This window comes from Astatotilapia calliptera, chromosome 13 (genome assembly GCF_964374335.1).
Source record: "Astatotilapia calliptera chromosome 13, fAstCal68.1, whole genome shotgun sequence".
Taxonomy (NCBI): domain Eukaryota; kingdom Metazoa; phylum Chordata; class Actinopteri; order Cichliformes; family Cichlidae; genus Astatotilapia; species Astatotilapia calliptera.
In genome coordinates this window covers 6,559,740-6,584,680 of record NC_137434.1, presented here as the reverse complement: position 1 = coordinate 6,584,680, position 24,941 = coordinate 6,559,740, and the positions used below count along the sequence as shown (strand labels likewise).

Here is a 24,941-nt window from a genome sequence, read left to right as displayed (position 1 = left end):
CAACCATGAGTCTTGAGTGCTGAAGTGCAACTGCAAAGCCATGTCAGCTTTGATTGGATCAGATTTTCATCTTCAGGGCCACAGATAGGTCAAATCCAATCAGTTTTATCTCTGCAAGCATGCTATTCATGATGAATGCTACACGGGGACATGCAAGCTGCCTCAAGTCTGCATTGTTCATGGTTATTTAAGAAGACTGCATTATTTACATGGTGTAAACAATATCAAGGATATTATCAGCTTCATTTAGCAACCATGTGAGCACCACAGGGCTACGACACAAAATTTTGCTTAGAGGGTATCATCAAGGCATTCAAGCTCCCTCTCATCACTGAGCAGGTCATTCCCGATCAGAGAACATAAAACATCTGCCACGGAGAGGCCCAAATCTGCACCTTTGATACGCGTCACATCATGATCTCTTTTAAAGGGATTTCTAGATTCTGGGAGATTGATCCAGTAGAGGATCAGGATTTACAGTGTGAGGATTATGAACACTTATATTGGAAACATTAGAGCATTTTACACCAGCCAGCACAGAGATAAAAAATTGAGGTCAGACATTCAATCCTATCATTCATGCCCTGAGGAAAATAAAGTTAAATATTTAAAATATCCACCAATTTTCATTTTAATATTACTGTAACAGTATATGAAAGACTTTTGCCCGGTTTGACCCTGTTTAGATCTCATTTATGTTTATTTTTTGTGAGTAACTGTGTACATCTACATCAACTGTAGTTCTAACTTCTAATAGATTTGTTGTGGTACAAGCAGTGCAGCGTAATGCATGTATGAAAAAGTCTTTAGATTTACAAAGAACACAAACATATACACTCAGTCCTCCAAAGCTGGACTCTGCTGCAGAAATACTTTTTTTCTTCACCCTTTTAATAAAAAATAATTTATTTAATAGTATAAGGAGCTTGGAAAGAAAAGCATCTGGACTTTTTTTTAAAAAGTTGGTTGAAGACTTATTTAATAGTTTGCCCAAATTCTCTACTCTAGATGATGAAAATGTTTTAAAAATTCAGTTAATTTCCAATTGGAAGCACCAAACAGCAAAGTGGCTTGGTATGTCTTTAAAGAAAAGCAACCTACTGAATTCGCCCCTTTAAAGAAATGTGTGTTTGTGTGTGTGAGAGAGAGAGAGAGACGACCTCACTCGGTATTCTGCTGAGTCAGAGCTAAGGGAGCTGGAGGGCATTCCAAACATCTGCAACACAAACACATTTGCATGTCTGAAGGCTAGCTGGTCTCTGATTCTGCATTTGTAATTTTGATTCTGGAAAATGATGCGACTTTCAGACTGCTGTGTTGGTTGATGATGCCATAGTCATACACAACACTATAGTTACTATAGTTACTATACTATAGCTGTATAAAGAGTGTCAACAATGAACACGTTAAACCTCTTTTTTTTATTGCTATCATTCATATTCATACACAGACTAAACATGCATAGTGTTACTATTTATTTACAATAAGGAAACTGAAGTCTATATTAACATGGTACTATAGTGTATAAATAGATTGTACATGAAGATGTCCCAAGAACTGTGAGGCTGTTATAATAGCCAGTGTCTCCTGGAAGATTGACAGGTCCCACAAAAGGACAGAAAGGGGTGGGGGGGGGGGGGGGGGGCAGTCCAACTGTTGCTCCAAACATGTCCAAACGATCTTGTTTGCACCTTCACCGTCAACAATGCTGTCCATTTAGAGCAAACAGGCATTTACATTGTAGTTGCAACTGTGGAGCCATACCTTAGGACAACCTTACGACTCTGTGCGTCCACACTGACAAGATGCTTCAGTGGTTGCTTTTGTGGTTCTTTGGCTCCATATTGGCATTCATTTCTTGTACTTTTCACTGAGAAGATTACTATCAGAACTATGACTGTGGTGCCATATTATATAAAACCCGGCAGTCTATGTTTTATCACGTTAACCTTTCCCCCAGATCAGTGCGTCCAGAGAACACAGTCACAGATCATTCATTTCTTTCAAAGTTTTGAAAAAAAGTGAAAAAGAAAACAGAAGTTTGAGCAGATTCTTACTTTAAACTCAGATGAGAGCCCAAATCAAATGAAAATATACATCTTGTTCTTGAAACAGTCTTTTCTTACTCTTTAGTGATGATTCCTCTCTATCATGTTGAACCAAAACAAATCAAGCAACGGAAAAACCCCAACAAAAAACAAAAGATACGATTGACAATCATGCAGGAAGAGCATAAACAAAAAAATATCCTACTTTTGTATTATAATCAGACAAAGATCAATCAAAATGTTTGGTAGTTGATGGTATATTCAAAAATGGTTAAAAGGAGAAGTAGAAGCTAAGATGAAGCACATTCAAATATGAACAATTTAGCTCGTCACTGCACACTGAGAAGTAGTTCTTAGAAATGGAACCTCTGAGACTTGTATCATGGTGAAACTTGTACCAGTTTTCATATTAAATGAGTGAGATTATGTCATAGCAATACTGAGTACTGAGCAATAAATAAACATGCACCTTTGATATTCAACTGAATCCTGTTTTCTATCTGAAATATGAACTTCATGCTATTTCAGAGTTCTTCAATGAATAACAAACATGACATAACTTGAAAAATCTCTTGGGAACTAAAGGGAAACGAAGAGGAATGGTTGAATTAAATTGAAGTCTTTGGTTCTTTGGTTCACAACGCTGACAGAGAATGTGCTGTATCATCTCAACTGAAACAGTTGAGAGTTAACAGTTTACAAAACTGAAGAGTTCCACAGTTGAGTACAGTCGTTTACATGCACTCATAATGTTCATGAGGGTCATTTTGTGTTTTTAAGGTTTTCTTTAAACTTGTCTTTTCCAAGGTGGGATGATTGTACAACATCTTTAATGATTGTAAAGAAAAAAAAAAACAAGAATTGGGTGTTTGAATTTCTTTAGATATTTGCAAATCTGCACAGCCTCAAACCTATACATAAAGGCTCAAATATAAAGCATGCATTCAAATATTCAAAGTGCCGCTCAAGGTTCTCCGATGTCTTTTAACTTGACATGGCCAAGGCCTATTAACTTCTCGTTCGTGATCATCATTGACAAAAAGTTTTTTTTTTTGACAGCCCTCATTCAATTGACCAGTACTCATGAAAATGGGGAAGTCCAAGAAACTCAGAGAAGATCTGAGAAAGAGAATTGTAGATTCACACAAGTTGGTCAAGAAGGTCTCTTGGCACCATTTCTATAAACTGCAGATTCCAAGATTGTCAGGTCAATCAACTTTATATCAGTGGAGGTTCAAATGTTTCACTAATTTGCCAAGGTCAGAAAGAAGGCCCAAAGTTTCACCTTTAAATGAGAGTAAATTAGTTAGGATGTTTAGGAACAACTAATAAACCACTAAGAAAGAAGCTTGCAATGAACTGGAAACGCTGGGACACCAGCGTTACTATCGACAGTAAAGTGAGTTTGATATCACCACGGACTAAGAGGGTGCTATCTGAAAAAAAAAAAAACGCCTCTGCCTCAAAAGCTCACATCCAATTTTCCAGCTGCCCACATACAAATGCTTTCTAGAGAAAGGTTTTATGGTCTAGTGAGACAAAAAATGAGCTATTTAGCCACAATAAAAAAATGTGAGACTTTTAAAGCTAAGAACACTATACTACTAGCCAAGCACGGTGGTGCTAGCATCATGCTCTTGGGCTGTTGTGCTGCCAAGGGTCTTAATACATTCCATAAAGTGGATAGAACAAAAAAGAAAGGAGGAGATGATTATAACTTGGATACAACTGGATGTACAACAGAAATACAATGATCCCAAACACACATCAAAACAGGTTTTGGATGGGACAAAGCAGGCTAACACTGAACATCTGGAATGAGCTTCCCAAAAACTCTGATCTCAGCCCCACTGAAAATTTGTGGTTTACGCTACTGCACAAAAGTCTTGCTTTTTAAAGTTATTAAAGATGTATCATATACACAATCATTCCACCCTGGAAAAAGAGCAGTTCAAACAAATGATTAAAACCCCAAACTTACCTTGACATCCATGCCAACGTTGAGTGTATATAAACTTCTGACCCAACAGTACCGCAAACATTTCTATGTATTTTCCATTTAGATAACTTTCAGATGACAACATCCTATTTAAATATTTTATCCATTTCATATTTAAATCCATCTTAAAAATTTTAACACTTTAACTGTCCGATCCATTGAAAAACCACAGTGAAAACACTACCAGCCAACCCATAGAGAGAGAAATACTGCATATATTTATCACTGTAACATAGTACCTGTCTGTATTGGTATATGTCTGCTGTCCTTTATATTTACACCTGTGTTTTCCATTATGCCTGCCAGTTAGTATGGAAACCCAAAAGCTCCAATATAAATAAATAATAATACAAATAAACTGAAGTATACAGATGATCTAATGAGATTATTTCAGACACTATTAAAATTAAGCTACTATAATTTATAAGAAATGTTTTGTTCTACAACGTGATTTACAGGATGCCATTTTCAATGACGCTTTATTTCATGTTAAGTTTTTCATTAGATATTAATACTTTTTCTTACTAAAACTGCTGTGGAAGAAGACAACATATTATTCATGTGAAAAATTAAATAATAATTTTCAGTATGAACTTTTTTCAGCCTCTTACAGAGAAATTTTGACCCACTCTTCTGTACAATATTGATTTAGTTCCGTTACAGCTCTCTTAAGGTGCCACTACTGCATTTCAGTCAAGTTTGAATGTTGTGCAGTCAAAACACCTTGGTTCTTTTCTTTTCCAGCCATTCTGCTGGAGACTTGCTGGTGATCTTGTGATCATTGTCCTGTTCAATGACCCAATTCCAGCCAAGCTTTAGCTTCCAGGTGGCCTTGAATTTATCTCTAGAACACTTTTGTGTAAAGACTCCTGTGAACGTTTCTTTTTTTTCTTTTTTTCACATGACTATAGAAATTATGTTCCTACAACAGTCTTGCTAGCTGGCAGTTATATGTTTAAAAGCCTATTTTATTTTTGAACTCACAAGATTAGTCAGCGCTCTAAAATCTAGCAATTTGATGAAAAAGAAAATAACAATCTGGACTGAGAAGACTGAGAAGCTAATCTAGCTGGTTGGCTGGCTAGCATACTCTAGGCTGGGATTTAACAAAAGTAAAGAGTATTTCTACATCTAAAGGCCGAGCACATATATATATAAAATCTCACTCTATTTATTAACATGAATTTTCATTTGTAATTTGATATTTATTTATTTAACATGGATCCCTTTGGACTTCCATATCTTGGAGTGTGCAGGTGTGCTTCCCTTTATGAAATAGCAGAACAGATTCATACCGTGACAAGTGCCATTAAACTGTTCACGATAGCCAGATTTCCAGAATACAACTGAAGGTATCCAAGGCCACTACATTTATAGAAATGAAAAAAGGGTCATATGCAGGCTGGGAGAAACAGTACTGCAGTGAATTAAAAATAACTCACACAAGGACACAGAAGAATGAGAGCTTTCAACAATGAGTAGAAAGCTCGTCCTTTGGAGGTTTATATTTCTCAACACATGCTCCATTGTAGTGATTTTTCCACCTCCCTTGCCTGTCGTTTTCAGCCCTCTTCTGCCATCTGTTACTTTTGCTATTTCACTCTAAATGTTGTGCCTGCAGGCAGAAACAGGAGTTGTAAAATATCAATGATCAATCCATCATAAAAGAGACTCAAAGTGGAATGTGAATTTGTTCACACTCAATAGCACAGGCGAATTCTGTCATAAAGCCTTCAATTACAGCTCCATCCTAAAATAAATATTAAAGCGTGACAGAATTTATAAAATATCACCATGTCATAGTCAGGTAGGCCAATTTTTATCAAAACCAATTCCATCAAATTTTAAGCAATGTCATAGTTTGAGTACTTATTAATATTTAAAATGGAGCTGCAATTATGAGCATTCCCTTTTTCCACCAGAACAATCCCATATGACAATGCGACCTCGCTCATGAGTCCAAATGTAGAAGTTTTACACATTCAACCCAAAACACACCTGAATTACACTTACTGTACGTATGTACAGTAAGGTACACTTATTGTCTACTAACACTCTCCATCTTAAACTCTCCTGGACATATGCAGCACTTAAACAAATGCTAAAAGTACAGATAATATGTCCAGTAGAGTAGGTTAACAATGACAAAAGACAGTGGAAAGGTGACTCTGGAGTAGTTGTCTATATGGTGGGGGTTCTCCACATGACAACAGTGTATGGCGCGCAGAATCTTGCGGAGGGTGGCCAGAACAGTGAGGCACCAGTTGGTGTGCTCTGGAGGTGCCGCCTCAGGCTTGGGCTCACTGCCCGAGGGGCTAGAGGGCCTGACAGCGAGTTCTGTTGAGGCGGGAACTGAAGGAGAAGTTGCAGCGGGCTCCTTGCGCCTCTTGGCCCTGTTGGAGTGAGTGGAGATGGTGGTGACGATGCCGTTCATTTCATCATCAAAGTCGTACATTCGGTGGCCGTACTGCAAGATAGAGAAGAAAGATTAGGTTTGAATTAAAACAAAAACACAATGCGTTTACATCCGAGAAATCCAACTTACCCCAAAATGCTCATGGTGACATGATGATGACGATGACAATGACAGCGACCACCATGATGAACACAATGACTGTGACAACAGTAATGACCACAACAATCAACAGTTAATGTAAGTACATCCAGGAGTATCTCACCATGAGCATGTGTGCATCAGCGTGAGTGAGGGTGCAGAAGTGGGCCACAGCGTACTCAATAAGTGCTCCGAAGATAAAGCTGAAGCAGATCCCCAAATACACATCGATGGCCTTGATGAAGCAGTTGGCATTGGGTAGTGATGTCCGGGCTCCCATCATCAGAGTTGTCATGGTCAGTACTGTGGTCACTCCTGGCACAGAACACAGACAGTGGTCAAGTAGGATTCTTTGATGAACCACTAAAGACCTAAAAAGAAAACCACGGTTTTTTTTTTGGTTTTTTTTAACTTAGCCTCAGGCCAAGGTCAGCTTTGAACGGGAGTTATTGGTTGTAAATGCAGAAATGCCAATAAAAAGCTAAATGTTGATAACCCAATGCATTTCAACAAAAAAATAAAAATACAAAAATAATCCAGCTTTTGCTCTTCATAGCACCAGTTTTACCAATGGAAACTCAGGTGATGGTTTTCGTGTTTCCTGGCAATATGCTGACATACTTTGTAAAGAAAATGAAACGAGGCGGGATATTTGAATGGACAACACAATCCATAAGTATTATCCAAGTCGAACCCTGCACTGAGTTGCACCTTGTAATCTCACTGCTGACCTTAGTGTGCAATGAATGTAACAGCAAATGATTGTCACGACTGGGCGGCCAATACAGGGAAGAGGACTCAGACACCACATGGAGGCTCGGAGGTACAAACTCAGGGGGCTAAGAAACTGAATGAACTCACTCTATGGCAGGCAAAAACTTCAGTGTTACTAGATACAATACTAGAATATTTGGACACTATGAACAAAAGCAGAACTACGAAGCACTAACTAGGCTAGAACTATCTCAGCAATAGTCACAAGACATGAAAACATAAAACAAGAGTCACACTACGAGTGCGGCAGCAGAGTCCAAAAGGAAAAAGTCTCTTTAGCCAGATGGGGGAGCAGCCAGGGAACCCGACACCAGGTTCCAGAGCAGGCACCCTAAGGTGGAGGATTACGGAGCTACGCTCACAGAGTCATTTTACAGGTGGAGGCAAGGCTTGGGGGGGGGGAGTAAGGTCCGGGTGAGACTAAACCAGTCCAGGTTCACTTACTGTGAAAATTTACATGCTTAGATGTTTCCACTAGATACAACTTCAAGAAATGATCATCTAAAATCACAAACTGAAAATCAACACTACCTACCAGTAAGTCCCTGATCTCAGCTTCACTGAGTAAAAGCTGAAAATTCCAAAAGTCAAAACTATCACAAAGGAGAAATCCCTTTGTGAATCCTCTGGTGAGGTCCATCAGTTGGCAACCATTACAAAACAATACTCAACACAGTGTTAAAAATAAGCATTTTAATTTGTCCGGTTACATCTGAGCCCATCAGAAATTGCAGATGGTGCATTTAACTTCTTAACTAAAGATGAAAGTCTACACTTTGATTGCATCTCAGTCACTTTAGGTTTACTATGATGACTGACAGAGAGCAGGACACAGCAGCAATAATAACGCTTAAGTTGCAGAGCAAAAATATATGACATTTGCTCAAAAAGAAATGTTCTAAATCTGATTCTGATGATTGAATGAACAGAAAAATGGATTATCCCATACCTATGCAAATACGTGCTGGAACAGAAGACAAGGAAATCCAAAATGAAACCCATGAGAGGACCACCAGCAGGCTAGAGGGGACATAGGTCTCCAGGATGAAGTACAGAATGCTCCTCTTCAGCTCAAAGTGGAAGACAAGCCTGGGATAATTGCCTGTAAGAAGAAAGACAATAAATACACTAAAATTTAGTACATTTACATGTATTGATGTAATGCACAATAGTCTTTAGTAACAAAACACTGCTTTTTAAAGAATTAAACAATGGTTTTGGTTATCATTGTTACCAGTTTCATAGATGGCCTCTGAGACAGATGTGTAGTGGTCTTCTACTGTATACTGAGCCAGCTGGAGACTGTCTAAACCACTGACAGACTCATTTCCTCTGGTCCAGTAGAACATAACATCATTTATGTTGTAACCCCCTAAAGAGAAGAAAAGATGACAATGAAGAAAGCTGCTCTAATTACTATACAGGATAAAATAATTAATTTGATCAGTGAAATTTATCTGTAACTTTAATGATTGTGTGCATGGAAGCAGTGGGAGAGTCTGCAAGCAAAAAGCATATAACAAGAACAGCTACACAATTTATTATGATATTATCATAATAAATTAGGCAGAATTGAAATTTAATTTTTTAAATATCAGTGTTGTAAAAAACACACACAAACAATTTTTTTCTCTGGAACAGTTAGCGGTTTAATGATTTGTGCAATAACTGGTTGATGAGCTCTGATGCCACTTATGCTGAAATGAGTGTGAGTGTGTGTGTGTGTGTGTGTGTGTGTGTGTGTGTGTGTGTGTGTGTGTGTGTGTGTGTGTGTGTGTGTGTGTGTGTGTGTGTGTGTGTGGAGGGGAGGGTCCTGCTGAAGAGCTTAACTCTTGCCTCTTACCATAACAGACTAATCATGCATATTGCACTGGGCCCTAGAGAGCCTAGATAACCCAAATAAAGCTTGGAAAGAGAAGACATGCAAAATTAATATGATCAAAGATGCCACGGTTAAGTGTGGTTGCGCCTTTGACAGAGCAATGTAACAATGTGTAATCGTATCAGTTAGTAATAACTAGTGTTTCTCGTGTAAAAAAGAAAAAAATAAGGATAAAGTGTGATTAATAAGGCTTAACTTCTTAGGTGTATTTTTCTCATTTATCTGCAGAGGGAGCAAGAGAATAACAAAAGCGTGAAGACACGCTGTTGGCAGAAGCTGGTGTGCACCTCAGTAATCTGCCTTGCATGAAACGCTCATTAATTCTCTCTGTTTAAACCCATATGGAGTCATGTATTATTGACCAGAGCCACAATACTAGAAGCATAGCTTTCCTAATGAAGGGCAGTGGTGACTTTGAACCTGAAAGGTCCAATAAATTCACCTTTTTATATTTCATTGTAATTCTCTTGGTAGAGGAATTCATTATTCTTCTGACCTAAAGCCCTATCGTTACTGTACAAATTAAGAGACACAGATGGTCAGTGGCAAGCTGTGCAATAGCATGGAAAGAGTTACATTCAGTGCCCTGTAGCAAGCAGCCAAGAGTGTTGTATTTTTTTGAAAGCGTCCCCACAAAAATTTGACTTACAGCCATGATTACAAAAGGCCGTCACTTTCTTTTGACTCTTTTTGCTGTCAGAATGCGGAAAATATTTACCGCAATCTTAATTTAAATGCCCCTCACCCTCCCACGACGACGCTCTCTTTAAAGCCTCCTCCTGTGCAGAGGATCCACTTTTGGCACAGCATTAAAAGAAATAAATCCTTGAATATACATCTTCATAAAGAGACACAGAGACCAAGCAAGCGGGAAATAGAGATTGAAGGAGAGGAGGACAGGAGGGGAGAGAGAGAGCGAGAGAGATGGAGAGAAAGCAGCAGAGATAGAGAAGCACGATGAGAGCGAAATGGCAAAGGGGGAGGGGGGGGGGGGGGCATACAGACACAGAGAGAGACAGAAGGAAACAGATGCAGATATTTAGCCTGGAATTATTAAAGCGGTGAAGGAAGGATCCATCATCCTCTCAGTTACCTAACGTTAACCTCCAGATGCCTTTATGCCTGCTGTCAAGTGGCACTGGAGCTCCAGCTAAATGTTTTATTTGGCACTGAGGTCCTGGTGGGCTTCTGGCAGGGATCTGACTTAGCTTAGCCCAGCTGCCGTCATTTAATAGCATGGAGCAAAAGCAAGCTGGGAAGCAAAGACAGTAGATGAGCAGGTGGAAATAGTGGAGAGGTGTGAGGAAGGCTTTTTCTTCCAACCATTTACTGCACAAGGCAATGAAAATGTGTCATAATTAGGAAAAATGGTCTCCCATTTTCAGCAACGTGTCACGAAAAATGTACACTTTTTAAAAAGCGAGGAATTTTTGCAGTGTTGTGGCAGAGGTTTTCATTCCACAGTTATTAGGGTACATTTAAAGGATTTGTAGGATTAGATGGTTTTGGTTCGAGGGACCCTAACTGACCCTGCAGTATAATGACTGTGGCTTTAAGATTATTCAAAGTCTAACTGAATAGTTTGACATTTTAGGAATAAACTTGAAACTGTGCATTAAAAGCCCCTTTGAATTTATATGAATTTTGCTGTGGCACGCCAGCTATTGTTAGATTCATTCTGTTTGCTTTAATAATTCTCCTGAATGGACATGCGATCGTGGTGAAAAAGAAAGTATACCCCCTGTCAGCTTTTTATGTATCAGGCCATAATAAATACAAATCTGGTCCTTAGCAACCTCAGACGAAGTACAAAGCCCGACATATTACACCGAGTCATGATTTAACAAAAGCTAAGTTCAAGTGCAGAAGCAGGGCATGAAAAATTAAGTACAGCTGTACTGTTTCCACAAGAATTAAGAGGGAAAGTAGCAGCCAGGTGTTCATGATCAAACTGATCTTCAGCAAGTAACACCACATCTATAATAGTAAAAGTTTTGTCAGTTCACTGGTCTGAAGCAGTCAGTTGTGGGTTATGCAATGCCAAGGAGGAACGATATCTGCAGTGATCTTAAAAAGCAATTCATGCTGCCCATCAGTCTGGGAATGGCCACAAGGCCATTTCCAAAAAAATTAAAGTCCATCATTCTACACTGGGAAAATGTATCCACATGTGGAAAACATTCAGGACAGCTTTCAATCTTCCCAGGAGCAGACATATCAGCAAATATAGCCCAGACTAACAAGCCTCAATGGGCATGTTAAATGTTAAAGTTCATGACAGCATAATTAGAAAAAGACCGAACAAGTCTGGCTTGTTAGGAAGGGTTGGCAGCAGAAAGCGTCTTCTCGATAAAAAGAACTTGACAGCGCATGCTTTGCAACATCACATCAACATCACAACCATATCCTTTAGTTTTCTACAAATGTGTCGGTGTGCATTACGATCAAGCGCCTTCACTTTGGTATTGTCTTTCCAAATGCAATATATCAGCACAAACACCTGATACCAGCTGTGGAGCACGGTGGAGGAGAGCTGATGATTTAGGTACCTCTGTCACATCAACCCTCTGTGTGTCCTCCTTCACTGCATCCATGAATCTCTCTGTGGTCTTCCTATTTTAGTCCTGCCTGACAGCTCCATCTTCAACATCCTTTCTCAAATATATCCACTATTCCTCCTTTGCACATTTACAAACTATCTCAGTCTTGCCTCTCTAATTTTGTTCCCAAACCACTCAGCCTGGACTGTCCCTCATATATATTATTTCTTATCTCGTCTATTCTGGTCACTCCCAGTGATATAATTTAACATCTTCAGCACCATCACCTGTTTTTATTTTTATGTTTTATATTTTAAATGTTGTCTGGGAAAAAAATCCCCAGTAACTGGTGATTCTGAATTGATGATATGTGTGAATGATTGTCTGTGCGTTTTAGCTCTGTGATAGACTGTGATAAAGGGCAGGTGTACCCTGCCACTAAGCTGCGGGCGCGCGCAATCGCGCACTGCAGGCACGGTGTCTGCGCACAAAAAATCTAACCTAACCTGAATTGCAATTAAAATAAATACGTTAACAATTCATTCTGCATTGTGAGTCAGTAAGTGACCGGTGACTGGGTGCTCCAGCCAATGATGCGATTCACATTCGTATATACGCCGCTAATCAACATCGTTGACAGGCTATGGCAGCGTCCTTACCGGTGTTTTAGTTAGCAAAGCGGCGTGGCTGATGTGGAGTGAAGCCATGTTAGTGACAACGTGTACAACCATTGGAGATGTGAGCAGGACAGACGGAACAATTGAGGGAAAAAGTTTGGACTTTATACCAGTTTTTAAATCGTGTTCATAGGCCAAGTATAACCAGAGTTATGATAAAAAATATATGCAACGTTTGGTTTTCTTCCTGAATACTGTCGTTGTTTATATTTACTGCGGGAAGAAACGGTAAAAACTGCGTTTTATAAGGAAAACGCTCGAAAGCCTGTGAGCAATGACAACACAAAAACCTCCACCCTTTCCTATTGGTCGAAAAATGTACCATGTCGACCAATCAAAAAATGATATGCCAACATGGCATTTATTGTTTAGGAAGGGGGGGAAGTTTTAGGAGTGACTGCAGTGTTTTGAGATGCAAGAGATGTTTAGCTCAAATCTTGTGTAGTTAGTGTGTAGTGTAGTCAATAGTTTGGTTGTGTGTGTCAGAACAATGAGGCGACTGCTGAATGTTACAGGAGTGATACATCTCCTGTTGTCAGGCCTGCAGGCTGTTGTTCTCCTTTATCTCATAGTGGACAGAAATTATGTTTTGGAGTGGCACAAATAATTTGTGTGGCATCAGATTTGATGCAGAACAGCTGATTGTTCTGTAAATAGTTTGAAATGTTTATTAAAAAACCGCCTTGGCAGCATTTTTAGGTAAACAGCTGCAAAAAACTTTTTTTGAAGAAGTAACTAATTAATTGCCCAACATTGGTCATCATATACTGTATTTTGCAGACAGAGAGTTACAGACTCTCTCCCAGACCACAGACTCATACTCATAATACAAGTCAGAGCTTTATTTAAAAAAAAGAAAAGAAAGAAAGTTGTGTTTTCAAAATTGGAGTTCAAGTTGTTTTTACTTCCAATAGTGTTAACATACCACACAGGTCATGAAGAAGATTTATTTATTAATTTTCATTGTAAGTGGGCTAAAGCACTTAATTAAAAGTAGTCTAACATAAATGTAAATGCTTTAATTTGATTATTTTAATAAACCATGTGACTTGGATGGAGTCGATGCTAGCGTGACCACAGTGCACACGTCTGCTGTTGCTCACAGTGGTCCAAGGGACTGCTCAGGGAGTTTGTGTGTTTGCTCAGACACATGAAAAATTAGAGGGAACACTGATTAAGAGCTAACCATAGTTGGGACTGTATCCAGCCCCGCCCTGAGATTCTGAATTGGAAATGCTGTAAAGAAATGGGATGTTTTTACTTTTTCATTATTAAGGGTAGACAACTGCAGAAAATGATTTTTCCATTTAACATTTAGTTCATAGCACAATACAGTGTGCAAAAAATGAATTAAATGAGAAACCCTGATAGTATGTGGATCTGTCTACCAAACTGTTGTCATGCCATGTTTTTGTAATTTTTGCTTTCTTTTAGCTCTTTTTTTTTTGCCAAAGTACGTTAGGGTCTGTGTGCAAAGATGGCATAGATTTTCTATACAAATCATATCAAGCTGAGCGTTGACAGTGCTGAAAAGGAGGGCACGAATTACAATATCAACAGAGTAATTCATGGTGGAAAAAGAAAACTTTTAGAAAGAAGGATTTTGTAACCTAGCAACAATGAGAGCTTAAGAGAAGTGCTATAAAAATGAGGTGACAGGCATTTCCAGTGCAAAAAGTGCTTTATGTGGACATGGACCCCTATTAAAACAGTGCTCCTCTATGAAATACTGTCTTAGCTGTCCAGGCTTTTCTTACATTACTGATGTCACCATGGAAAATATTTTTCCATTGCTATCTTTTCAAACAAAGAATGCACAGCTGCCCCAGTCTGCCATTTTTGCTCATTACAATGCTTCTGCTAACTTTAGTATGTTTCAACCACAAGTAAAGTATTTGTAATGTTGTTAGCTGTAATAGACTTCATGCACTTACAGCAATGTTACCACTGGCTTGGATTATACTGTATGCCTCTCCTCTCTGGGTTGAACCAGAAAGGTTTTACTTGTCTAAGTCACTATACCAATAAGGAAAGGCATCTGGTGTACAAATCTGCCAATGAGTAGCCAAAAGTAGGTCTTAAACAACAGCTGGGTGAGGGTTATTTTTATTTTCATGTCACCTATTATTACTATTTTTCTTACCATTCTCTTATGGTACATTTGACCAAACCCTAGCCCACAAAGTGCAACTGATGTTGTTGAAATATGGCTGTATATCAACCCAAGCCACAAGCCTTTTCCTAATATAACCAAGCACTTAGGTGCCTAAAGCAAAACATGATTAGACTCCGACGATGCCATCATGCCAGAATGGGATCCCAGCAGTGACAAAATTTAAGGTTGTATCCCTCAGGGTCTAGACATTGGTGATGGTCAAGATTAAGATGAAGGCTTAGATGGACCTGAGGTGCATGAACGAGTCTGAAAGGGAGAATGATGGTAAAGCAGTGAAATTTAAACCACATGGAGTAGAGGCTGACTGGCTCAAAGAAACTGGACTAGTGTAATGATGTCAGTTTTGAGTTTGAGTGTTTTGAGTGGTAGTGATGTAAAGAACAGATTAGCAGCCGAATATCCAAGAAAGCAGCAAAATGAGTGATTACAGATCTTCCGTGTTGAATTTGCACAAAAACTTAGTAATTTATTTTGGTGTATCTTTACGAAAGAGCACCATGAAAAAAGCAGCGGCATTTACGGGAGCACTGTATCTGACATCGTAACAATAAGACTAGTTTGGACAGTTCTAATCCTCTAACCCAGTGGTTCTTAACCTGGGTTCGATCGAACCCTAGGGGTTCGGTGAGTCAGTCTCAGGGGTTCGGCAGAGCCTCCGCCTTGACATGCGCGGCTCATTTTGTGCACCAGTAAAAAACATATCTATGTCTTGAATTTGGAAAAAAAAATCCATCCATCCATCCATTCGCTACCGCTTATCCTTTTCAGGGTCGCGGGGGGTGCTGGAGCCAATCCCAGCTGTCATAGGGCGAGAGGCGGGGTACACCATGGACAGGTCGCCAGTCTGTCGCAGGGCTAACACACAAGGACAGACAACCATTCATACTCACATTCACACCTAGTGGCAATTTGGATTATCCAATTAACCTATCCCCACAAACTGCATGTCTTTGGACGGTGGGAGGAAGCCGGAGTACCCAGAGGGAACCCACGCAGACACGGGGAGAACATGCAAACTCCACACAGAAAGACCCCGGCCTGATGGTGGATAAAGCATAAAGAAAAAAAAATCACATTTTATTTTTCACTAAAGAGGGATTCAGTGACTGCACATATGAAACTGGTGGGGTTCGGTACCTCCAACAAGGTTAAGAACCACTGCTCTAACCCTTTGGGGGTTTCTTCTTGTTAATAGGGAGTTTCTTCTCCCTACTTTCAACAAGTGCTTGCTCATAAGGGATAATCTCATTGTTATGGTTTTCGCTCTAATATTGCAGAGTTTTTACCGTACAAATAAAAAGCACCTTCAGGCAATCATTGTTGCAGACCATAGCATCCTCCCTACCTCAACCACTGGCTGTTTTTCCTCTCGTTGCATTTTTTTAAAATTTTCATTTTCTTGACTTTCATTGTGCAGTGTTTTTATAGGTGGTTCAGTTGTAACCCGAGGCACTAGCTGTATTTTTCTTTTTTTTCCACAGCAGCAGTTATGTCCTTTATGAAACATTTCATCAAGACTGAAGTAAATCCAGTTTATGTATGATGTGTGACATTCGTGCAATTTTACAAACACACACACACACACACACAACCAATGCAGAACATGAAAGTGATCCATTTCATCCTTTGTTTTGATCGGATTTACTTGAAATTATGCCCACCCACCAACAACTCTGCCACAGCTTCAGGTAGCAAAGATCAGATTTTCTTTAAATATAAAGTGGCCTTACAGCTCTCCAGTTGTAGCGTGCAGGTCTGCTTGTCCATGGGATACTTGGTCAGGTCCATGTTGCAAGCCACAGTGGTGGTAATCCTAGACAACAGAAATGTTATTTAAGTCCATGAAAAAGGTTACCAACGGCAAATGATATTTGTTATTCCTGGAGACTTTGAAAGCATGAAAGTGGCATACAGTATCCTTTTCAAATTAGCTTTTCCTTTAATTGCTTAACCTTTGGCTACAATCATCTCAGTGCTTTCTCATGTATTCCCTCCAGGCACAGCACTGAAACATTTACCACAGCTGTCCCTTTCCTCCAGCACCTCATATTTCTCACTTCACTCTGTCATTTTTCACAGCTCCAATTCCCCAAGGTGGTCATTTCTCTCCTGACTATCTTTTCTGGCTTGTTTTACTCTCACTAGTCGTGTTCTCTGACTGTGAAGCACCATCCTCCTCCACATTTTTCTGCCACACTGAAGCGTAGACGGTAAGCACTTCTTTGTATTGAAAGCAAAGGTCCATGAAGACTGGAGAAACTCTTATTTATTCCCAACAATAAGTCAAGAAATTGAATTTCGCTGTACTTAAGGATGACACGTGTTTTGTTTTTTTTAAAAAGAAACACAACTCATGTTCACATTTAAAATACTGTACTATATACGGATGGACTGTGAAGAGAGACTACCTAACTCAGGTTACTATAACATAACACCCACATACCCCACCAGTGGTCGATTTAGTTGACTGCACATGATTTGGAAAGGCACACACCTGTCCATATAAGGTCCTATGGTTGACAGTGCATTTCAGAGCACAATCCAGCCTGGAGTCTGCAAAAGGTACCTGAAGGACTCTCAGACCATGAGAAACAAAATGCTCTGGTCTGCTGAAACCAATACTGAACTCTTTGGCCTGAATGCCAAACATCATTTCTGGAGGAAACCAGGCAGCGATCATCACCTAGCCAATACCATCCCTACACTTAAGCACGATGGTGGAAGCATCATGCTGCAGAAATGTTTTTCAGCATCAGGAACTGAGAGACTAGTCAGGGTTGAGGGAAAGATGAATGCAGCAATGTACGGAGGTATCCTCGATGGCAACTTGCTTTAGAGCACTCCGGACCTCGGACTGGGATGAGGGTTTATCTTCCAACAGGACAATGACCGTAAGCACACAGCCAAGATAACAAAGGAATGGCTTCTGGACCACTCTGTGAATCTTGTCGAATGCCCCAGCCAGAGCCTAGAATTGAACGCCTGTTGAACAACCTCCCCAACTCCCCATCCACTGTTTGCAAGGTTCTGCAAAGAAGAATGAATCTGCCTAAAAGTAAGTGTTCAAAGCTTGTAGTGTCATACTGAAAAAAGACTTGAGGCTATTGTTGTCAGAGGTCAACAGAGTACTGAGCAAAGGCTGTGAATATTTATGTACATGTTTTATTTATTTATTTTAATAAATTTGCATGAGTTTGAAGGAATTTATTTCCACTTTGACATTATGGGGCATTGTGTGTAGAATTGTGAGGTGAAAAATACATTCAATCCATTTTGGAATAAGGCTGTAAAATGACCAAATCTGGAAGGAGTTAAGCACTGAATACTTTCCGCACAAACTGTATATCGAAGAATAATTAAAAAAAAACAAAAGAATTGAGTCAATGAAGTCAAATCCAGATCATGGACAGCTCCTCAATCTGTTGATGAGTTGAGGTTACAGCATGTGACAGTAACACAGTAGGCTGTTTAAATCCCTCTCACCACAGTTTTAAAAAAGCTGCCTGCTTGACTCAGTATCTATGAGTGCAAAGGTAATACAAATTTGAGAAGCCTGCCAAGATCCCATCAGATCTTAAGCCTTGCACACAGTACAATATCTGTTTCCCAGATCCTAACAGGACTTATGTTGCATTGATAGCCCACAGCTCTTTGTATTGCCAAATCACATGGTCCTATACTCATACAATCCAATACACAAGTAATAGAATTGACAAAACTCCCTGCTTCGCAATCACATTATCTCATATTCAACCCACGCTTCTTCCCTCAGCCAATGTTCCATTCCCCGGACTACTTTTCATTGTCTGTCAAAGCAGAAAACAATAAACAGAACAAGCCCATCAACGCACAATCTTTATTTGTTACCCCACCTTAGTGCGTAAAGGACAGTCCCGTTGGGGAAGATGCGGATCAGCCTGTTCTCCACGGTGATGTCATGGAGGAAGGATTTCTTGGAGTCAACAATAAACGTGTCTGGGACCCAGAGGAGCTCAACTAGCCGCCCGTCAAGGCTCAGGCTCTTGTTGCCTTCAAACACCAAGCGCTCATCAGTCCATCGCTGGCGGAGGAATATGGTAGCCGTGTAGTCCTGCAGTAATGAGGCCCGAACAGGTCATTAGCAGAGCTGATACACTGTTTTTACAAAGCATGTCAGTAATGTGCTGACAGACAAGTCATGTTTTTGCAAACCGAGCTCAGTGTTGTTGTATTTTTACAATTTTTGCAATTTTTACATAGCCCAAAGCCCTTATGTGCCTCAAACAGCAGTAATTCAAAACATTGCTTCAAATCAGCAAGTTCTGTTCAAGTTTGTTCTGTTCTTTTAGCACACTGAACTTATTTTTTTCTTCATGACATTATTTTTCAAAGTATTACTGTTGCATCATGTGAGACAATGTAACCATTTTCATGTGTTGCATGCTAGCTGTAAGCAGAATTTTCTCACAAAGCAAGCATTGCAGGAATGAACCATTCCCAAAGGAAAGTCATTGTTGCACTCACTATTTAATTAAGGCTGGTCGACCACTCTTAGTCAAGAAAGTCCAATCTCATATGAGCAAAACGAGTATGCACTTCCAGTATACTGAAACTTTTGTAGCTTAGTTTTTTGATAAAGATTTTTCTTTTAAACATGGATTAACTCTTGAAAATATGTTTTAAATTCTGTCTTCCCTACTTTTAATTTTAAGTTGCTTCATTGAAGGTCCAGCATGGAGATGATTATCTATGTCTGTTGACCTTACATGTCCTCAGATATGTAAGTTCCAAAATGCAATCCAAAAATATAAAGTGCATAAAATTCTTTAAGTTTTTCTTCCAAGGAGCTAGACTTTCTGGTAATTTTTTAAAGTGGTCTTAAGCAATAGTTTACTAGGCTTCCTAAAGGTATTTCAAAGTTGTTTTCTGGGTTTTGGCTTCTTTTTTCATTTACTGAAAGCCGTGTCCTTAAGAAGCAGTAAAAAAAAAGGTCCAGCAATGACCTGACACAGGGCCTCAGAGTTATTCCACCACACTATTTGCTGAAGCGAAATAAATTATCTTAACAGAATAGTGGCATCAAGAAGCAATTCTTAGGGAGGATAACATGAGAGACAAAGCTGAGGTATGCCAATTATACAAGAACTGAGCTGAAAATAAGTGACAACAGGTCTAATAGAGTGATGAATACAAATTCAAAGTTTCATCAATATGTATGGAGGAGTTTAGAAGAGGGATACAAGAGTGGGTCTCTACTTAACCCTATCTTTTCAAATTATTGGAATTGTAAATGCAGAAAAATACCATCAGATTTTGATCCACCATGTAATACCATCTGGAAAGCATCTGATTGGCAACAGCTTAATTTTTCAGCGGTGCGATGATCCCAAACTCAAGGCCAATGCAGCACAGTATATTTGTATAGAAAATACACAGTGGAAAGCTATCAGTCATGGACTGGCCTCCAGAGATGCTGGACCTCAACATTATTGAAGCGGTGTGGGATCATCTTAACAACGAACAGAATAAAAGGCAGCTGACATCCAAAGAAAAGCTTTGAATGTAGTTCAGGAAGCTTGGATAACTATTGGAGAAGACTACTTGTAGAAATTTTGAGAAAGCTTGAAAGTTCAGACAGCTTTGAAGAATAAAGGTGGTCATACCAAAAAAACGTGTACACATCAGGTTAAAAGAAGTGAGGAAAAAGGCAATAAACTTTTCATAACTGCTAACAGGTATGATGCTTTTTCAAACATTTCACAATACAGACAGACTGATCAATAAACTCGGAAAAATGATGTGTTCTGACCTGCATTGCACAGTTTCTTGTTGCATTTAATCAGTTTTAACCTTTGTGGTTTATTAGTTAGGGACCCATGAAATGTATCGATACTACCAGTCAAAAGTTTGGTAATGGTTTTTCTTTATTTTCATGACTATTTACATTGTAGATTCTCACTGAAGGCAACTATAAAACTATAAATGAACACATATGGAATTATGTAGCAAACAAAAAAGTGTGAAACTGAAAACATATTTTAGATTTTAGATTCTTCAAAATAGCCACCCTTCGCTTTCATTACTGTTTTGCACATTCTTGGTATTCTTGTGATAAGCTTCATGAGGTCGTCACCTGAAATGGTCTTGAAGGAGTTCCCAGAGATGCTGAGCACTTGTTGACCCTTTTGCCTTCACCCTGCAATCCATCTCATCCCAAACCATCTCGACTGAGTTTAGGTCAGGTGACTGTGGAGGCCAGGCCATCTGGTGCAGCACACCATCACTCTCCTTCGTGGTCAAAGAGCCCTTACACAGCCTGGAGATGTGTTTGGGGTCATTGCCCTGTTGTAAAATTAATGATGGTCCAACTAAACGCAAACAGGATGGGATGGCATGTCGCTGCAGGATGCTGTGGTAGACATGCTGGTTCATTGTGCCTTCAGTTTTGAATAAATCCCCAACAGTGTCAACACCCCACACCATCACACCTCCTCCTGCATGCTTCACGGTGGTAATCATGCTTGTAGAGTCTGTCCCGTATTCAGTAAGTGAAAATAAAATAAACAATAAAAGGTGAATCAAATGGACCATTACGGCAAGGCTGGGATGGTCAGTTTGGTAAAGTAAATCCGTTGGGCATCTTTCTTTGCCTTTAGACAACAATTCTGATGGCAAAAGAGCCAAACGGGACAGGCCAAAAAAAAAAAAAAAAAAAAAAAAAAAAATCATGCTTGTAGAGACCATCCAATCATCTTTTCTGTGGGTGGAACCAAAGATCTAAAACCTGGACTCATCAGACCAAAGCACAGATTTTCACTTGTCTGATCCATTCCTAGTACTGCTTGGCCCAAACAAATCTCTTCTGCTTGTTGCTTTTCCTTAGTCGTAGTGTCTTAGCAGTTATTTGACCATAAAGGCCTGATTCTCCTCTGAACAGTTGATGTGTCTGCTACTGGAGCTCTGCATGGCTCTAATCTGAGATGCAATTTCTGAGGCTGGTGACTTGGATGAATTTATCCTCAGAAGCAGAGGTGACTTGGGGGTGGCTGTAGCTCAGGTGGTAGAGGAGGTCATCTACTGATTGGAAGGTTGGTGGTTCGATTCCTGGCTTCCCCTAGTCTGCATGCCAAATATCCTTGGGCAAGATATTAACCCCAAATTGCTCTCTGATGCATCCATCGGAGTGTGAATGTCAGTTAGAAAGCACCTAGGAAAAATGTGCTTGTGTGAATGCACAAGTTGTGTAAAGCATTTTGAGTGCTCAGAAGAGTAGAAAAGCGCTATATAAGAACCAGTCCATTTTCCAGCACTCTTGGTCTTCCTTTCCTGGGGCAGTCTTCGTGTCAGCCAGTTTTGTTGTAGTGCTTGATGTTTTGACTTTGACTGAATATGTCACTTGGGGACACGTTCAAAGTTTTAGCAAATTTCTGGACTGACTGACCTTTAGTTCTTAAAGCAATGATGGACTGTGGTTTCTCTTTACTTAGCTGATTGGTTCTTGCCATAAGAAGAATTCAGTTGTCAAATAGGGCTGTTAGTTGTGCCAACCTGACTTGCCCATTAAGAAGGCAAGAAACTCCACAAATGAACCCTGACAAGACACACCTGTGAAGTGAAAACCATTTCAGGTGACTACATCATGAAGCTTACTGAGAGAAGGCCAAGGGTTTGCAGCGCTGCCAGCAAAGCAAAGGGTGGCTACTTTGAGGAATCTAAAATATAAGACATATTTAGACTTTTCTTTCAATTTTTTCTTTGCTACATAATTCCATATATGTTGCTCTATATATTTAATGTCTTCAGTATTTATCTACATTGTAGAAAGTAGTGAAACTAAAGGAAAGACCATTAATTAAGAAACTTTGATTGGTAGTGCATGTTTTCATTGTTTAATTTCAGAACTCAGTAGTGTGATACTCTTACCATGTTGATCTCTGAAATGGTGTCAATGCTGGCAATGTCCAAACTCATACCCACTGTTACCGGACCATCTAGAAAAAAAGAAGAAACCATTCAAAAACATACTGCTCTATGTTCACACACTGCTTACTCCCTTCACTTTTAGTCTACATTAATCTTTGTTAATAGTCTATCTGGCAGACTGACAGACAAACTAAAGTCTATGTTTTGCTTGAAAATAACTTTTTCTGTGGCACATGGAGAAAGGCTGAGCTGTATCATGACACATTATTATATATTCAGGTTGACCTCAGCTGGTTATGAGTGCTGTGAGTGTCACTGCCCACTCAGCTGTGTCTACACAGACACAAGTAATTTAGAAAGAAAACCAGAGGACCGAGTTTAGCACCTCTCCCACTGACCGCTGCCAAAACAGACTGAAGATCTCATTATGAGTGCAGCCTTGGGATGACACAGCTGCCACTGGGAGTGTGGCTGTAGCCACAGTTGGGCTTTAGTTCTCACAATTTTGGCTGTGAAACATTCACATTTAAGGCCACGCTTCTTATCTTATTTTCATGTGACAATTTAAAAAGTTCTTATGTTTTATGTTAAAGGGTTACAGCAGCAACATGGCATAAGAGATGCAAATCTAAAGGCAATGCTGGAGCCTCACTGCAGCAGAATGTTAAGTAGAGTTTTTGGTGCCAGTTGTAATTTTCACGCACATGGCACACAGAATCCAGGTGGAGGAGGGTCCCACGGCACCTGTTTTATATGACCAAGGCAGTTTAGCAACACTTTATCATACAAAGGTACAGTAGTGTGGCAAAAGCTTGCAAGGTTATCAAGTTTCAAGGTACTGATCATGGCATTAACAAAATAGATTTCTCAGGTCTTCAGAAAAAGAATTGTGGATACTGTTGCAAACAAAAAAAAACTGTAAATATTAGAAAACCATCTCTAACCATCTCCGAAAAGACCAGTGATACCTGTATGCAGTTTATGTCATCATGCAGACATCCAGCCAGCTTTTGGGCAGACCATTCTACAACTGTTTGCTGTAATGGATTTCACTGTATTAAATCATCAAACCCTTACAGCATCTCATCTCTAAAACACGGGGATGGGAGGATAATTTTTTCAGGGCTGTTTGGCTGCCTCAAGGGCAAGAAGGCTACCATCACTGATGAAGCAAAGCATTTTGAATCAGATCAAATTATGTCAGGAAACAAATGATCTCAGTTTTAAGAGAGTGTGGGTAATGCGACAAGAAAATAGTGCACAGAACACAAGATGTTCTACCAAAATACAGCTAAAGAAGACCAAAGATTCGAAGCTCCAGAATCACTTAAATCCAACAGGAGTTGGACAAGAGGCCTGACGCAAACCATTCATGTGAGGAAACCCAAACTTGAATGTATTGCTTTAAAATTATTCTAAGGTGATGTGTTAGAGGCCTGATCAATATTAACCAGAAATGTTTATTTGTGAGATAAAATCAAAGGCTCACATTTTATCAGGTCGAATTTGATTTGATGATGTTTTTTTACTTTTAGCCTAAGACATTTGACAAAGACAACCAAAATAAATACAAAACGCAGATTTCAAAAGATGATTTCATTTAGTAAGGGAATAATGCTATTCATGCCTATCTGGCCCTATGTGAGAAACTAAATGCCCCCTAAACCTGGTAACTGCTTGTGCCACTATTGGCAGCAAGACTGCAACCAAGCATTTGCTATCAACTGGCAATGAGTCTTTCATGTCACTGTAGAGGAATTTTGGCCCACTCTTCTTCACAGACTTATTTAATTTTAACCACATTTGAGAGGTTTTGAGCATGGATTTAAGGCTAGACTCTGACTAGGACACTCTAAAAACTTTGTTTTGGAAGTTTTTGAGCCATTCACGATAGACTTGCTAGTGTGTTTCAAATCATTATCCTGCCCAAATGGGCTTGACCTTCAGGCCATGACTGATGGCTGGACATTTACTGTCGGGATTTTATGGTAGAGAGCAGAATTGATGTTTCTATCATTTACAGTTACTTTTACGACAGCTGTAACAGGATTCAAGCTTTCTAACAAGTTCATCTTTTGTCTCATCAGTCAAGAGAATATTTTGCCAAAAGTCTTGAGAGTGGTCGAGATGTTTTTGCCACATTTGCTAAAAACATCTTGACCAACCAATCCGTTGGGATATTTTTGGTCAGCAGTGGTTTTGCCTTCGAACTCTCCCATGGATGTCATTTTTGCAGAGTCACTTTCTTTTTTCTGAATGATGAACACTTACCATAACTGAAACAAGTAAGGCCTGCAGTTCTGTAAATGCTACCCAGGGTTCTTTTATGAGATCTGAATGATTCCTGGAGTCATTTTTTTGGAGGCCCACACTCCAGCGAAGATTCTCA

The 24,941-nt window shown here is 39.5% G+C and overlaps 1 protein-coding gene across 2 annotated transcripts in view; it reads right to left on the bottom strand.

Moving 5' to 3' along the window:
* Positions 1–1,402: 1,402 nt before the first annotated feature.
* LOC113034802 (gamma-aminobutyric acid receptor subunit pi) overlaps positions 1,403–24,941 on the bottom strand; it is an 84,146-nt gene continuing 60,607 nt past the window's right edge. For both annotated transcript variants that reach the window (XM_026189856.2, XM_026189855.2), the window contains 7 exons: positions 22,553–22,620; positions 18,523–18,740; positions 16,381–16,463; positions 8,610–8,747; positions 8,325–8,477; positions 6,726–6,916; positions 1,403–6,514 (listed from right to left, as the gene is read on the bottom strand). In XM_026189856.2, coding sequence (XP_026045641.1) covers positions 6,149–6,514; positions 6,726–6,916; positions 8,325–8,477; positions 8,610–8,747; positions 16,381–16,463; positions 18,523–18,740; positions 22,553–22,620 — 1,217 coding nt within the window. In that variant the 3' untranslated portion in view covers positions 1,403–6,148. The remainder of the gene's footprint in view (positions 6,515–6,725; positions 6,917–8,324; positions 8,478–8,609; positions 8,748–16,380; positions 16,464–18,522; positions 18,741–22,552; positions 22,621–24,941) is intronic.